Source organism: Saccopteryx leptura, chromosome 5 (genome assembly GCF_036850995.1).
Source record: "Saccopteryx leptura isolate mSacLep1 chromosome 5, mSacLep1_pri_phased_curated, whole genome shotgun sequence".
NCBI lineage: Eukaryota > Metazoa > Chordata > Mammalia > Chiroptera > Emballonuridae > Saccopteryx > Saccopteryx leptura.
This window is the reverse complement of record NC_089507.1, coordinates 152,553,157-152,568,872: the sequence shown is the minus strand read 5'-3', so window position 1 is coordinate 152,568,872 and position 15,716 is coordinate 152,553,157. Positions and strand designations below refer to the sequence as shown.

The following is a 15,716-nucleotide window of genomic DNA, read 5'->3' as shown; positions in this document are numbered from 1 at the left end:
TTTTAGGGAGGCCAGCGTACAGATATAACTACCAATTAAGGAACTATTATTGTAACAGACTATGTGACAGGTGACATAGCTTACAGTAGGGTTTTGAAAGTACAGAAGGAGAGGTAAGAATGGGTTTCAGAGATATACTGAAAGTGAAATAGATAGTGCTTAATCAATTGATTGATAAACATCAACTCAATAGGAAAGTGAGTGAACAGGGAGGGGTCAGGAGTCTGCCTGTGGGTGGTGATGTCACTCAGGGAGATGGACTACCAGTTGGGGACAAGGTGTTTTGAGGGCAAGGTGAGGGAAGGGCTGTGGAATGGAGAGGTGGTACGCACCGAAATGCCCAAGGGCAGAGGTCAAGTAGGCACGGTCCTCACGGATCTAAGTTCAAAGGAGACGGTGGAGCGGGCAGTACTAGTCTGGAGCCAGGTGCACACAGTTGTAAACGGGTTAGGTATGGACGTGCTTGGGAGCCATATATAGTAGAAGGAGACAAGGAGGAAGGCGTATGGCAGACCTGAGAACCTTTCCCAGCAACGGTGTCAAAGAGAGCGGGAGAGGCTGCAGGGGAATGGGGCTCTTGTCCAGGGAAGCTGGGGGAAGAGTTCCAAGCAGGGCGGCAGACTGAACGCGGTCAAGCTCTGCTCAACAGCCCAGAAGTCCCTAAGACTTAGCATCTTTAATTTTTATTAATCACTTTGAAACTTTAACATCTACCTTTTAAGTGTTTATGAAATTATGACATGGGCGATAGTGTTACCTAGGATTAAATATTCAACTGAATTCATCAGTTTTGAGTCACAGTAATATGTTCAAGTAAATGTTTCGTATGATGTGCATGTTGGCATTTAAAAAATACCTTGGCATTTTATTAAATATCTCTTCCTTTCGTTGAATGTTATATAAAAGGGTGTCATATCTGTACAAACAGAATGTCTCACTGGTCTCTGAGTATATTATAAATCATCAGGCAATTAAATAATACGTGGGACTGTTCCAGGTGTCCCATTATACCTGAGAGCAGTATGATTATGCAGACGCCCAGCAGACACAAGAGCAGGAAATCATTACCTCCTGGTGTCATTACTTGTGAGGGACAAAACACTTACTATTGAGTTGGCCAGTGGTGGTGAGTGCTCCCTGTTCTTTACCTAAAAGCTGAAGTAGTTGCCTTCCTAGTCAATCAGACTTGGTAACACAGGTATTAGAGATCAGCCTTGTTAGTACAATAGAAATTGCCCAACGTTTGTTTGTTGAGTCTGTGTCAGTGAGATGTAAATAGATCAGAGTCACAAGAAAATTAATGTTTTTTTGCCTCAGGGTTTTGTTTAACTATTCCTTTAAAAAGAACCCCCACCCCCAAAGTTGACTTCCCTATAATTCTACATTCTCCTTCCACTCTGTTGAATGTGGAGATAGACCTGCCAAAGCACATGGACAGATATGCTCACTTAGACAGGTTTGGGGGCGGGGGCAGCAGCAGCCTGCAAAGGAGTATTAAGTCTTCGAGTCAGTGAAGCTAGAAACACCGAACTATGTCTCTCTCTGGCTGTGTGTCCCTGCACCAGGTAATCCAGGTCTCTCAAACTCCTTTTCCATGATTCTAAGTGAGGTGTAATGAAAATGAAAAGACTTCACGGTGGAGTGTCACAGCTACAGGACCTGACACGTGACTGGTGCTTGATGAATGGTGGTTATGCCTGGGATTTCTCTTCTGCAGAAAGAGCTCTTGGGTTCCTTCTTTTTTTTTTTTCTTGCATTTTATTACCCCCTACACACTTTTTCTTTTCCTTTTCTTTTTTCTTTTCTTTTTTAAGTAGTTTTAAACTGCAGGAATGACTTTCAGTGGCCATGCAGCAGACACTGGCTCACTCAGCCTTTGGTTCTACAGGGGCGAGTTCAGCTCTCCAGACGAGGGCTGGTCTGTCTCTCATTGCCCAAGTAGCAGCCGTCTCCATCTCTGGGCTGTCCTGGACACCTAGATGGCTCTGGGAGACGACGCTAACTACCAGCGTCCATGGGGCCTAGTGGCGAGGGTACGGGTGTGGAGTCAGACCACATTTTATGGGCCAGCTCTGCTGCCCATAATCCCAGCGATGTAGCGTGGGGCATCTCGTCACCCTCCTGAGTCACGGCTTTCTCAGGTACCAGGACCATTGTCCTTGCCTCAGAGGGCTGTGAGGATTAGCAATCTGGGGACAGTAGGTAGCAGGTGGCTCGGTGGTTCCATGGTGATCGCTCCTGTTATGTTTCCTGTCGTGCTCCTTGCTCTGTGAGGGTCTTTAGGTTTTGGACACAGGGTCCTTTTGAAATGCCAGAGGGTGCTACTACTTAGTTGATAGAATAGAATTATATTTTTCATCCATTAAATATTAATATTATTAATTATTGTTTTTTATGCTATCTTTGTGTTCCAAGCATAGATTTAAATGTTGAATGAGATATATATATATATCTTTCCCCTCATAGAGCTTATATTCTGATAGAGAGAGACCCCGCAGACACTTAAAAATAGCCAGAGAATAAACTGCTAGTCATACTAAATTCAATCCAGGAACCGTGTGAGGAGCAGACAGGGAAGCCTCTCTCTGGATGCAGAAGGAGCTCACTGTTGGAGGACAGTAGAGGAAAAGCATTCCAGGCAGAGGGAACAGGTTCCAGGGCAGCGAGGTCTCAGCAGTTTTGAGTAACCAGATACAGACCTTGTGACCTGAGCACTGTGAACAAAGGCGAACTAAATAGGGGCCAGACCACCATTGACTGACAGCCCTGCCAAGCCTCTCCATCTCCTTTCTCTTATTTCAACAGCGTATCTGGAAGCCACACCCTGCGCTTTTATCTCACTTCCTCTGACATCCACCTCTCAGTCACCCAGGTGATTGTAGAGTGATCCTGCTTGGGCGGCAGAGATCATAACATCGTCTCCCCTGTTGGCTAATTCATACTGTCTGCTTCAGACCTGTGGGAAGGGGACCTGGTCACAGGGACTCGGTCAGTGCTGTGCTGTTTGTCATATCACTCTTCTGGTCTCAGGGTTCTTTTGGTCTCAGGTTCAAGGATGGGTAAAAGCAAGTTATAGCTGTGGGAACTTGAATAAAATATAATGCTTCTACCTTTTTCTGAACTGAAACAGAATTTGTGCCAGAGGGGTGCTGTTGCTGCAGACAGGTTGTGTTTAAATTGCCACACTGTAAAGAATTCAACACTTTAGGCTTCTCTTCCGTCTCCTCCTCCTTTAAAGAACCCTGGCTTAGGTGAGCCCCGGCTAGTTGGCTCAGTGGTAGAGCATTGGCCTGACATGTGGATATCCTGGGTTTGATTCCCGGTCAGTGCACACAGGAGAAGTGACTATGTGCTTTTCCACCCCTCCCCCTCTCACCTCTCTCTCTCTCTCTCTCTCTCTCTCTCTCTCTCTTCCCCTCCCGCAGTCAGAGCTCAATTAGAGTGAGTTGGCCCCCGGATACTGAGGATGGCTTCGTGGCCTGTGCCTCAGGTGCTAAGAGAGCTCTGTTGTTGAGCGATGAAGCAATGCCCCAGATTGGCAGAGCATCGCCCCCTAGAGGGCTTGGCAGATGGATACTGGTCCGGGCACCTGTGGGAGTCTGTCTCTGCCTCCCTGCTTCTCACTTAAAAAAACCCAACAAACCCTGGCTTAGTTGAGAAGTTAGTGTGCAAATGATTAGTGTATGGAAAGAGGATTTAAGATAGGTTGGCTTGTTATAATATTGAAAATGAAAATAAATGAGATTCAGGATCAGGAAAAATTCATATTAGAGTAGGAAGGTTGAATTGAAGATATTCAGGCCAGGTCTTTCGTGGTTGTGAAAATTGAGCTAAGAATTTGGTTTGGGTCTTTCTTTTGGCCTAAGGGGAAAAAGAACCAAGGTTATGGTTTGTCTTGTGCACAAGCCAAAGTCCAGCAATCCCCTAAACAGGAGAACTGATTTCTGCCATTACCAAAATGGCAGTGATTCCTTTCATCCCTCTGCAGCCTTCCTTTCCGGCCGTGACGTCAGGCAGCGGTATGGGGCGTGAACGGCGCGCCCTTCTGTCTGTGTCCACCCAGTGGGAAGTGCCCAGGCTTTGACTCGTGCAAATCTGGGTTCAGACCCTGGCTCTGTGACTTCCTTCTCATGTGTGCTTAGTAAACAAGTTGTTTTACTCCCCTGTGCACAAGTTTCCTTCTCTGCAAAAAGGGTAGTCTGATTTTCCAGAATAGTTGTGAGATTTAAGAGATTTGTACAAAATGCCTGACATGTGTTAGGTACTCATCAGAAAGAAAAGTAGCTGCTATTGTTAATTCTGGAAATAGGCTAGGTTTGCAGGTCTGTTCTGTGAGCACTATTATTAGCCTGATATTATAAATCTGATTTTTGAACAATTAGTTTTCAAGCCAGGATTTCAATTTTGTCGCTTTGTGAGAATTAAAATGGAATGACATAGTGCTTAGTGTATAATAAGTGCTCAATAAATAATGTTATTACTCTTTCTGTGCTGTTATTTCTCTTAAAATACCTTTTGCTAAAGAGATGATAATATGAGACCATATAAACCAGTCAGAATTGACAGTTTGTGAGACATTAAAAGGCGTAAGGATCAGGGTCGTCCTTACGGAAGAGGAGATGAAGCCTGCTCTCATGGTATTCCATGTCACCCCTCTGTTCATACGAAACATTCTGCAAAAGAACTCACCCAGTGTTAGTGTGACAGAGAATAGCCTGGGAGGCTCATTAGCAATCCTCTCATCTGCTGTCTAGCTAACCTTGAAAAGTTCGATTCCATTTTCTTTTTGGTTTACAAAGACACTTTGCCAAAATGTTGGCAAAACTGAGAAGTGTGCCCGTTATTTTGACCGCATTTCCTGCGCAATTACACATTTAGCTGTCAGGCAGCGTGGCAGGTCTGGCCTGCTAGGTCAAGTTCATTCTGGGCATTCATGTACTTGGCATCGTTTTCTTCACATCAGGGTCCCTGAACTGAGAGGGTAGACTTGTCTCTTTTCACAGGTGGGGCTCTGGTTATCCATGATCGTGGCTGTTAATTCGGATGCATGTATCTTCAAACTTTTTGGGCGAGTCTTTGGGGGAAATGCCTGGAAGTTACTGTCTCTGAACCGGTGATGCCTCTCCCATCCCTCTGTGCTCTCCTCAGCCTTTCCTGGCAGCCAGCCCTCCCCCTCACTCTCCCTCATCCCTCCCTTTCCCTCTCCCCTCCAAAGTATGCCTTTACTCAGCTGGTGGAATTGAATTCTCACTCAAGTTTCAGACTTGGTAAAGAAACGTGCATTTAAATATTGGTTTCCTGTATGAATAGAAGACCTTTCAGTACATGCTGTTCTTGAATTACGGGGTGATGGACAACTTGAAACCATTACAGAAGACATTGATTATGGACCTAGTACTAACAGTGTGTTCCTTGTGCTCAGTACAGCCACTGCTCATTTCTTCCCACAGCTAATCTCCGAAAAGTTACATATGCGTTATATAAATATGCAAGCTGTTTTGTAGCTAAGTCTTGGTTTAAGAAAAAGCACTTAAACAATTTCTAATGGTGGTGATTAATTTGATTAGTGAAAAGTCCTTAGTGGTTTCATGGTATTTCTTCCTGTTCTCTTGAATGTGGGTTCTTTGGAATTGTTTTCTAAGCAGAGATTCATTTCTTTTTCTAAAGAGAAGATAACAACTTGTTTCAATGGAAATGATTTAAATGGATTATTGATTACTGGCATGTATAAAAGATCTTAGCACGTTGTAATTTACTGAAGAGGGAGGCTTTGGTGTTTATCCTATGTCAGTAAAGGTATTCCACTATCTTTCTTGACAAGATAATTAGGTAAAATTGCACATTGGGCGAACTGAATTGTAGGTACAGAAGAATAAGTGGGCGGGCGAGAGACAAAGTAAAGTTGATTGGGAGAGACCATTCAGAGTCAAGCCAAACACAGATGAAGTAAAACTGTGATTTAGTCACTGTCTATTTTGTGAGTTTGTCTCGACTACTCTGATCCTCAGGATTGTTAGGAGTGAAGTGTGGCAGGAGAACTCTTTTAAATTATTGCTCTTGGAGAGAGAAGTAATTAATGCCCGTGTTCCTGTTTTTGAAATGACAGTGGTTGTGGACACCTGACCTTAGCAGTCATGGCTGCTTTTTGATAGGAAAGGCTCACAGAGTCCAGGCAGACCTGGACGCTTGGACTCAGGCCAGTCCCTTCACCACGCTGACCTCTCTGGTATCAGTGATGACCTAGATTTAACTTGTCCTCCCATAGTATCCAGCACAATAAATGCTAGTTTTCTCCTCCTCCTCTGGGCTTGTTGTTCTGCCTGCAAAGCTTTGTCTAAACCATTTATCTCACTGGTGTCACATGGTTTATGACTGACTTCTTCGGCACATTGTTTTCAGACTTCATTTTGCAGATTCTGAAGGAGATGCAGAAATTCTGAGTGTCGCTCTCCCATGCCACTGTGTATATACAGCATCCATCGCCGATGACATTGCCTGTTTTGAGTAGTGATGGTATCAGGAGTATTTTCTGACCAGCCATCCATCACACTGGCTATTCCTTGTACAGGCCTGTGCTTTCTTGTCTTGGAACTTTGTTCATATTATTTTTGCTTCATTCCTTTCTACAATGCCGAACTCAAGCACTCCTTTCATTGAGCCCTTTGTTATCCCTGGCATCTACTGCTTTTGAAAGCTTTCTTATCCTTCTCTTGAGTGGAATGTAATTGTGTGCCCATGCCATTATTTTGCACTGTTGTTTAATTCTGAGCATGTATAACTCAGCTGGATTTTCAAACCACTGGATGGGAACTTGATGCTATAAATCTTCATACCCTCCCAGGGTTGAGTACCGTGACTGTCCGTAGAGGACACCTGAGGTTTTGGTCATCCGCCCATCCATTTGGCATACATAAGACATGTGCTGAATGTGTCCTTTGCACGGCATACACGCTGGTGCTTGGAACCGAGAAACTAAAGGTGAAGAAGATGTGGTTTCATCTTTGCCATCAGGTGGTACACAGTATAGTGAGGGAGATGGACAAGATAGTACATGGTTAGAGCGTGCTCTGGGTACCAGGTAGATGAACACTCAGAGGAGACAGACATTCTTATAGATTGGTATCTTTTTGTAATTATTTGAATTGTGTTTTAATAGAAAAATAGCATTTCTCTTGAAGTGACAGTCAAAAGAGCATTTTTAAAGTACTTGCTATTTTGACTTTATAGATTAGTGCTAAGTGACCCTAAGTATTATCACTGACAAAAATTTTTAAAACATTATTTGTATTAACTTGATCTACATCAGCAAACACCACATGTCTTGACACTTTCTAAAAGTGGGATTCCATTAAACAGGGTGTCATATTTCAAAGGACTTGCTTTGAAACTATGTGAATTCAAACTTGGATGCTGCCCTCAGGTACTCTGGATGCGGCTACTAAGAGCACCTGTCAGTGCAGGCACTGCCTGAAGAACCGTCACAGTGAGAAAGCCTGACACTCCTCCTGCACGGGCGCTGGCACTGCCCTGGGTTGGCACCCGGACTGAGCCCTCCTGGCCAGCCCCTAAAATACAGACTGATCAAACACAGCTTCTTAAAAAGTTTTCTAACAGTTAAGTAACACTTTTGTTGTAGTGTAAAGACATCTAAGTCAAGATAAAAATAAGATGTTTTTATTTAAGTGGCATTCTTGACTACAGATAATTTAAGTGAACGAACAAGTACCTGTTCTCGCTGATTTGAGTCTTACTTGAACATTGTGCCAAGTGTGGGTCTCTCCAGTATCTATCTAGTCAAGGCTCTCCAATGGAATGCTGATACCGAAAAGTTGGGGTCGTTCCCTCCCCTCATGGATTCCTAAGTTCTGGAAATAAGAAGGTTGATTACATTCTGTAATGAAGTTCCAGTCTTACATTTTTCTCGTGACATGAATAAGTAATGCACGGGGAAGCTGTTGAGCACTGGGCACCCTTTGAGCCACAGGGACGGGAAGCGACGCCTCCGGGGCCCTGGGACCCACGGGCACATGTGCAGTACAGCGCAGGTGCTGAACATGCATGTGTTCCTGTATGTGCGCCACCCGTGTCTGGGCATTCATGCCTTTGTAGGCAGGAGGAAAGCACTTGTGAAAAGTAGCCTTTCCTCCTGGATTTAAAAAAAAATCTTGTTTAATGAAGGAACCAAATTTGAACCCAACTTCTTTGTCTCCTAATTTCAGTTTGTCCACAGCAGAAATTGAAAGCCGAGCGCAAGCCCTTCACCTCTTTGAGATCTTGAAGACGGACCCCGAAGCTTTCCACAAGCACATGGTCAAGTACATTTACCCCACCATCGGGGGCTTTGACCACGACAGGCTGCTCTATTACTTCACTCTCCTGGGAAGCTGCAGCTGCGCAGACGTGGGGAGATGCACCATCAAACCGGAAACTCACGTTCGGCTGCTGAAGAAATTGAAGGTCGTTGCGTCAGGTAAGAGCACCATTCCCCTGCTGGAACTCAGTTTTGAAATTACATCAAAGGATTAATTTTCTTGCCCTGGCCGGTTGGCTCAGTGGTAGAGCGTCGGCCTGGTGTGTGGGGGACCCGGGTTCGATTCCTGGCCAGGGCACATAGGAGAAGTGCCCATTTGCTTCTCCACCCACCCCCTCCTTCTTCTCTGTCTCTCTCTTCCCCTCCCTCAGCCAAGGCTCCATTGGAGCAAAGATGGCCCGGGTGCTGGGGATGGCTCCTTGGCCTCTGCCCCAGGCGCTAGAGTGGCTCTGGTCGCGGCAGAGCGACGCCCTGGAGGGGCAGAGCATCGCCCCCTAGTGGGCAGAGCGTCGCCCCTGGTAGGTGTGCTGGGTGGATCCCCGTCGGGCGCATGCGGGAGTCTGTCTGACTGTCTCTCCCCGTTTCCAGCTTCAGAAAAATACAAAAAAAAAAAAAAAAAAGGATTAATTTTCTGTACACAATCACATTTGTGCATCTGACAGGTTCAGATCTGAAACCACAGGATTTTGATGCTAATTGTGTTTAGTTGTTGTCTTTTTAACTCCTCTGCTTGCGGTTGGGGGAACTACATGCCTGAGAGTCCGACAAACGAGCAGAAGTCACTGCGTGCCTTACGGCAGACCTGGTGCTGACACCCAAGCTTTGACTCCGGAGGTTTTATTCTTCCTTCCCATCGGTTATATTTCACCCTTATAACAGATAGGGCAGAGACACTTTACAATGGGCGATTCTGCAGAATTATACTTCAGTGGTGCCTGTGTATTTAAAGCATGTGTGACGCCCATTACAGTGAGAGCCTTGTGGAAATTTTTAGCATGGTCTCTGTGTATCTTTGCAACTAAGAAATTAAACACATTAGTACCCCTCAGAGCTCTCTGATACTTTCTGATTTACAAGGCACTCTCAAATCTGAATATTTAATATCCATGAGCATCATGAGAATGTGTTTCAGTTTAATCAGTGGTTAACTGAGTAACTGGATTAGACACCAGAGTCGACACAGGGCAGAAGCATGACTCATCTGTGCCTTTGAGCAGTTTCTGAGATGCCAGCTGGAGAGCACACGGGTGTCCGGCAGCTTGGGGAGGGCACCAATGGAGGAGCACGTAGGGGCGTGGAGGCATTGCGATGCAAGGGGCTGGGACCACCTCCAGCCCACGCGCGGGGAGGCTGAGGCCCGTGGGAATGAGTGGCTTGTCCAGGATTGCAGAGTTCATCTTGTGGCAGGCTGGACTCAGAACTTAGATCTTCTGATCTAGCCAGTGGACAACTAAACGATTTGCTGTAATAAACTGGTTAAGTTTTTGCAGTTAGCTATTCAGAGGGCTGTGTGCGTGTCTGAAGCCTCTACATGTTTGTGTTGCAGAGAGCTTTCTTTTTTTTATCCTCTTTCTGATAGGCCTTAATTACAAGAAACTGACGGAGGAAAACACAGACCCTTTGGAAGCCCTGGAACCAGTTCTTTCGAGTCAGAACATCTTACCTATTTCCAAGCTTGTTCCCCAAATCCCCAACAAGGACGGGCGCATGCTGTCTCCCAGCTCCCTGTACACCGTCTGGCTGCAGAAGCTGTTCTGGGCGGGGGACCCTCACCTTATCAAGCAGGCGCCGGCGTCGCCCCCGGAGTGGCTGCGTGCCTGGGAGGTCTGCATGAAGTACGTGGACCGCCTCCACCCGGGGGACCTCATCACAGTGCTGGACGCCATCACCTTTTCCCCGGAGGCTGTGACCAAGGTAACCGGACCGAGAGTAGATTGGACGTTTTAGAAGAAAGGGGAGATGCTCTTACTCTGTCGAGTTTGTTTTTATTTCCTTTCTTGAAGGGGGAAATATTTCCACGTGTGGCATCTTAGTTCTTTTGCTAAGCATGCAGTGTTTTACCTGGGAAATCACTTTCCTCTGTCACAGATGTGCAAGTAGCCTGAATCAGACCTGACTGTGCTAATTTACACGTACACGTCGTACATGTTGTAGTTCTCGGCGTGTGTCATTTTATGGTGGATGTTCAAAGTTGTATGTAACCAATGGCTTCATTTCCTTACTAGTGTAAATCAATGGACATTTTATGGTGTCCACTTTCCCGTTGACAAGTGGAAAGGACCTATAGTGCCCAGCCCATGTTCCGTGCCACCACAGCCAGGCCAACAACGCAGCATGCTTCAAGCAAGCCCTTAGGAAATTTCATTCGAGTGCCATGTCGTATATGACGTGGTGATGGAACTTTCCATGCGAGTCTGTGTTGCATTTTCCAGCGTCTGCTCCATGCTCTGGCTTGAGTCCTTCCACCGGACTCTGGAGTCCTGCTCTCGAGGCTTCCGCAGTGGACAGTTTCCCTCCGAATAGAAGCTATGGGCCGTTGTCTTGCCTGTCCTGCCCTGTTCCCAGACCTCCTGGTCACACAGCTGGGCGTTGGTCGCTGGCATTTCCTCTGCTGGAAAGTCCCCCAGCCTCTGGGCTCAGCTGCCCAACGGTACTGCCTCCGAACTTCCTTTCCATCTTCTCTGGCCCATCTCTGCTCTTGCTTTCTCATTCTGCCAAGTTGGCAAGTCTTCCTAAGAATCCTGTCCCAGGGATGTTTGTGATAGCCAGTATTATTCTGAAAATTGAGTGAAAAGGCTAAGAATTTTGTCTGTTTGGAAGTCAGCACAGGTCGGGATGCAAACATCTCTGGGGAATGCTAGTTTTCACTACTTGCTAAGTTCAAAGTTGTATGTAACCGATGGCTTCATTTCCTTATTTCCTTATTAGTATAAATCAAATAATTTAATTTATAACTTGATTTTAATTTTTCCAACCACTGTTATAAAACAGAGGTAATCATTTTTGTGGGGTTTTTTAAGGAAGAAAATAAGAATGATCTTAAAGGGAGGTAGCATGATGTATTTGAAAAGAGCACACGTTTGGTCATCTACACCTGGCTTTGAACTTGGGACCTGCCGCTTACTAGCTCTGTGGGTTAACCTCAGAAATCTCTGTTGGACTCGTGCTTTCTTGAGGTGGAGGCTGTGGCTGAGTAAGCTGTGGGCTAGATAATATTATTACGCTGATTTTAATAAGTGAGTTCAATGAATTTAACTTGGTCATGGAGGAGCCATGATTTGAACTCAAGAAAGCTTATTCCAGGGTCTTTGCTTTTAACCACTGAGCTGTCCTCATTCTAAGAGATCATAGAACAAGCAGGTGGGAAGCCAGGAACCTGGAGCCACTTTAGGAATTGTGGGAGAGCAGGGACCAGAGAGCCCTAAGCATTTTCAGTCCAGATGGAGAGCCTGTCACGGGTGTGTCCAGGGCAGGGCTGAGTGTAAATGAGGAAGGCCAGGCGGGTCCTGGTAACGTGTGTGTGTGTGTGTGTGTGTGTGTGTGTGTGTGGTGGGGGAGAGACAAGAGTCCAGCAAACATCTGCTTTGAATCTCCAAGACCCAGAAGAGGTTCAGGGTCCAAGTAAGTATCAGCAGTGCTGGATGTAGATATTGGAGGGGAGGGACTGAACCAAGTGAGGCATTGAAATCTCAGGAAGTGGTTCCAGAGCTGGGGCCTGTGCCCTGGCTGCAGGAGTGAGACAGCGGACCTGCCAGCCAGGAGGAGGGAGGGAGGGGCCTTCACCCTTTCAGGCTGAGGGCGGGACCAAGACCTAGCATGGCCACCAGGGCCATATGCTCCTTGTGAACCTGTGTAGGGATGTGGACAGGTGGTTCTAGACTTCCAACAGTACTGTTTACTCATGGTTCAACTTGGAATTGGGTGTAGAGTCCACTTAGAGTTTTTGTTGTTTATGATGTTTTGTGTCATGATTGTAAACACATTCTTATCACCTTAGTTTCTTTTTTTTTTCTGATTTTTAAAAAATTTTTATTTTAATGGAGTGACATCAATAAATCAGGGTACATATGTTCAAAGAAAACATGTTCAGGTTATCTTGTCATTCAATTATGTTGCATACCCATCACCCAAAGTCAGATTGTCCTCTGTCACCTTCTATCTAGTTTTTTTTGTGCCCCTCCCCCCTTCTCCTTCCCCCCCATCCCCACCCCCGTAACCACCACACTCTTGTCCATGTCTCTTAGTCTCGTTTTTATATCCCACCTATGTATGGAATCATGTAGTTCTTAGTTTTTTTTTGTTTGTTTTTTTTTGTATTTTTCTGAAGCTGGAAACGGGGAGAGACAGTCAGACAGACTCCCTCATGTGCCCGACCGGGATCCACCCGGCACACCCACCAGGGGCGATGCTCTGCCCACCAGGGGGCGGTGCTCTGCCCCGCCGGGCGTCGCTCTGCCACGACCAGAGCCACTCTAGCGCCTGGGGCAGAGGTCAATGAGCCATCCCCAGCACCCGGGCCACCTTTGCTCCAATGGAGCCTTGGCTGCGGGAGGGGAAGAGAGAGACAGAGAGGAAGGAGGGGGGGATGGAGAAGCAAATGGGCGCTTCTCCTATGTGCCCTGGCCGGGAATCGAACCCTGGTCCCCCGCACGCCAGGCCGACGCTCTACCACTGAGCCAACCGGCCAGGGCAGTTTTTTCTGATTTACTTATTTCACTCCGTATAATGTTATCAAGATCCCACCATTTTGTTGTAAATGATCCGATGTCATCATTTCTTATGGCTGAGTAGTATTCCATAGTGTATATGTGCCACATCTTCTTTATCCAGTCATCTTTTGAAGGGCTTATTGGTTGTTTCCATGTCTTGGCCACTGTGAACAATGCTTCAGTGAACATGGGGCTACATGTGTTTTTACATATCAATGTCTCTGAGTTTTGGGGGGTATATACCCAGTAGAGGGATTGCTGGGTCATATGGTAGTTCTATTTTCAGTTTTTTGAGGAAGCACCATACTTTCTTCCATAATGGTTGTACTACTTTACATTCTCACCAACAGTGAATGAGGGTTCCTTTTTCTCCACAGCTTCTCCAACACTTGCTATTACCTGTCTGGTTGATAATAGCTAATCTAACAGGTGTGAGGTGGTATCTCATTGCAGTTTTGATTTGCATTTCTCTAATAACTAATGAAGATGAGCATATTTTCATATATCTGTTGGCCATTTGTATTTCTTCCTGGGAGAAGTGTCTGTTCAGGTCCTCTTCCCATTTTTTTATTGGATTGTATATTTGATTGTTGTTGAGTTTTATGAGTTCTTTGTATATTTTGTATATTAGGCCCTTATCTGAGCTGTTGTTTGAAAATATCATTTCCCATTTAGTTGGATGTCTGTTTATTTTGTTGTCAGTTTCTCTTGCTGAGCAAAAACTTCTTAGTCTGATGTAGTCCCATTCATTTATCTTTGCCTTCACTTCTCTTGCCTTTGGGGTCAAATTCATAAAATGCTCTTTAAAACCAAGGTCCATGAGTTTAGTATCTATGTCTTCTTCTATGTACTTTATTGTTTCAGATCTTATATTTAGGTCTTTGATCCATTTTGAATTTATTTTAGTACAAGGGGACAAACTGTAGTTGAGGTTCATTCTTTTGCATGTGGCTTTCCAGTTTTCCCAGCATCATTTAAAGAAATAAAAGGCATCCATATTGGAAAAGAAGAAGTAAAGGTATCACTTTTTGCAGATGATATGATCCTATACATTGAAAACCCCAAAGACTCCACAAAAAGATTACTAGAAACAATAAAACAATACAGTAAGGTCACAGGATACAAAATTAACATACAAAAGTCCATAGCCTTTCTATATGCCAACAATGAAACATTAGAAAATGAACTAAAAAAAATAATCCCCTTCACAATTGCAACAACAACAAAATACCTAGGAATAAACATAACAAAGAATGTAAAGGACCTATATAATGAAAACTACAAAGCATTTTTAAGGAAAATCAAAAAAGATACAATGAAATGGAAAAATATTCCTTGTTCTTGGATAGGAAGAATAAATATAATCAAAATGGCCATATTACCCAAAGCAGTATACAAATTTAATGCAATTCCCATCAAAATTCCAATGACATTTTTTAAAGAAATGGAGCAAAAAATCATCAGAATTATATGGAACTATAAAAAACTCCGAATAGCCAAAGCAATCCTAAAGAAAAAGAATGAAGCTGGGGGCATTACAATACCTGGCTTCAAACTATATTATAGGGCCACGACAATCAAAACAGCATGGTACTGGCAGAAAAATAGACACTCAGACCAATGGAACAGAAAAGAAAGTCCAGAAATAAAACCACATATATATGGTCAAATAATTTTTGATAAAGGGGCCAACAACACGCAATGGAGAAAAGAAAGCCTCTTCATCACCTTAGTTTCTTAATCTTTTAACTGTAGGTGTCCTCCAACCACCTGAAAATTCATGACACAATTGTCTGTGACATAATGCGTATTTTTCTTAAGGAGAAGGTGCAGTGCCCACCCAGTAATGAGTGGGTCAGTTCACTGTGGGTTACTTTCTCTTTGTGAGGGTAGTGTTATCCTCAGCAACGTACTCATTGTCAGCTGTCTCAGGAGGTGGTTTTCTATGCATCAGGATAAGGTATGGAAAAGTGAGGCAGATACCTTTGAAATTAATATCTTCCATCTGGCTTTATAATTTTTCTCATTGGCAAGCTTTTAACTTTTTATTCAGAGAGGAAAAGTATAAAGTTTAGATACAATTCATGTTCGAAATCACATAATACTCTTGTACAGAGAAAGAGAGAGAGAATAAAATTCTATTGCAGAACGATGCGCGCATGTCAGAGGACACATTTGGAGAAGGAAATGCAGCTGGATTTGGCCAAATTTCCAAAACACCAGATGTTCCCACAGCTTGTCTATGATGTTAAAAATGTGAAATAAATGTATACTATCGTACACAGTGTGCAGTTTTCAAATGTATGTGCACATTGGATGCGGAACCAAACTTTGGAAAGAACTACTGAACAAATTATAGAGTGCATAGCAAGAACAGTAAGCCATTGTTCAGAGACCAGAATTCTGAGAGGAATGTCCCCAGAGCCTGACTCTAGTACCCATTCCACGATGAGTTAAACCAGAGAAGGCTGTTTGCCCTATGATTATTGTCATTCAGTTACCATTCACATTTGCGATTTCATAAAAATTCTAGGAAAAATATTCACAACATGGCATTATGTCACGTAGCAGAGATGGCATTTGCATGACATTTGAGGTGATGAATATGCAGAAGGAAAAGAAAACAAATGTTTAAAGTGCTTTTGCTCCAGTTCTAAATTATTTCTTTTGGTTCAGTCTGGTTTTTTTGGTTTGTT

The 15,716-nt window shown here is 44.3% G+C and overlaps 1 protein-coding gene across 1 annotated transcript in view; it reads left to right on the top strand.

Moving 5' to 3' along the window:
• NBAS (NBAS subunit of NRZ tethering complex) overlaps positions 1-15,716 on the top strand; it is a 358,469-nt gene that overhangs the window by 255,955 nt on the left and 86,798 nt on the right. The window contains exons 43-44 of the mRNA XM_066386144.1: positions 8,220-8,470; positions 9,891-10,225. Coding sequence (XP_066242241.1) covers positions 8,220-8,470; positions 9,891-10,225 — 586 coding nt within the window. The remainder of the gene's footprint in view (positions 1-8,219; positions 8,471-9,890; positions 10,226-15,716) is intronic.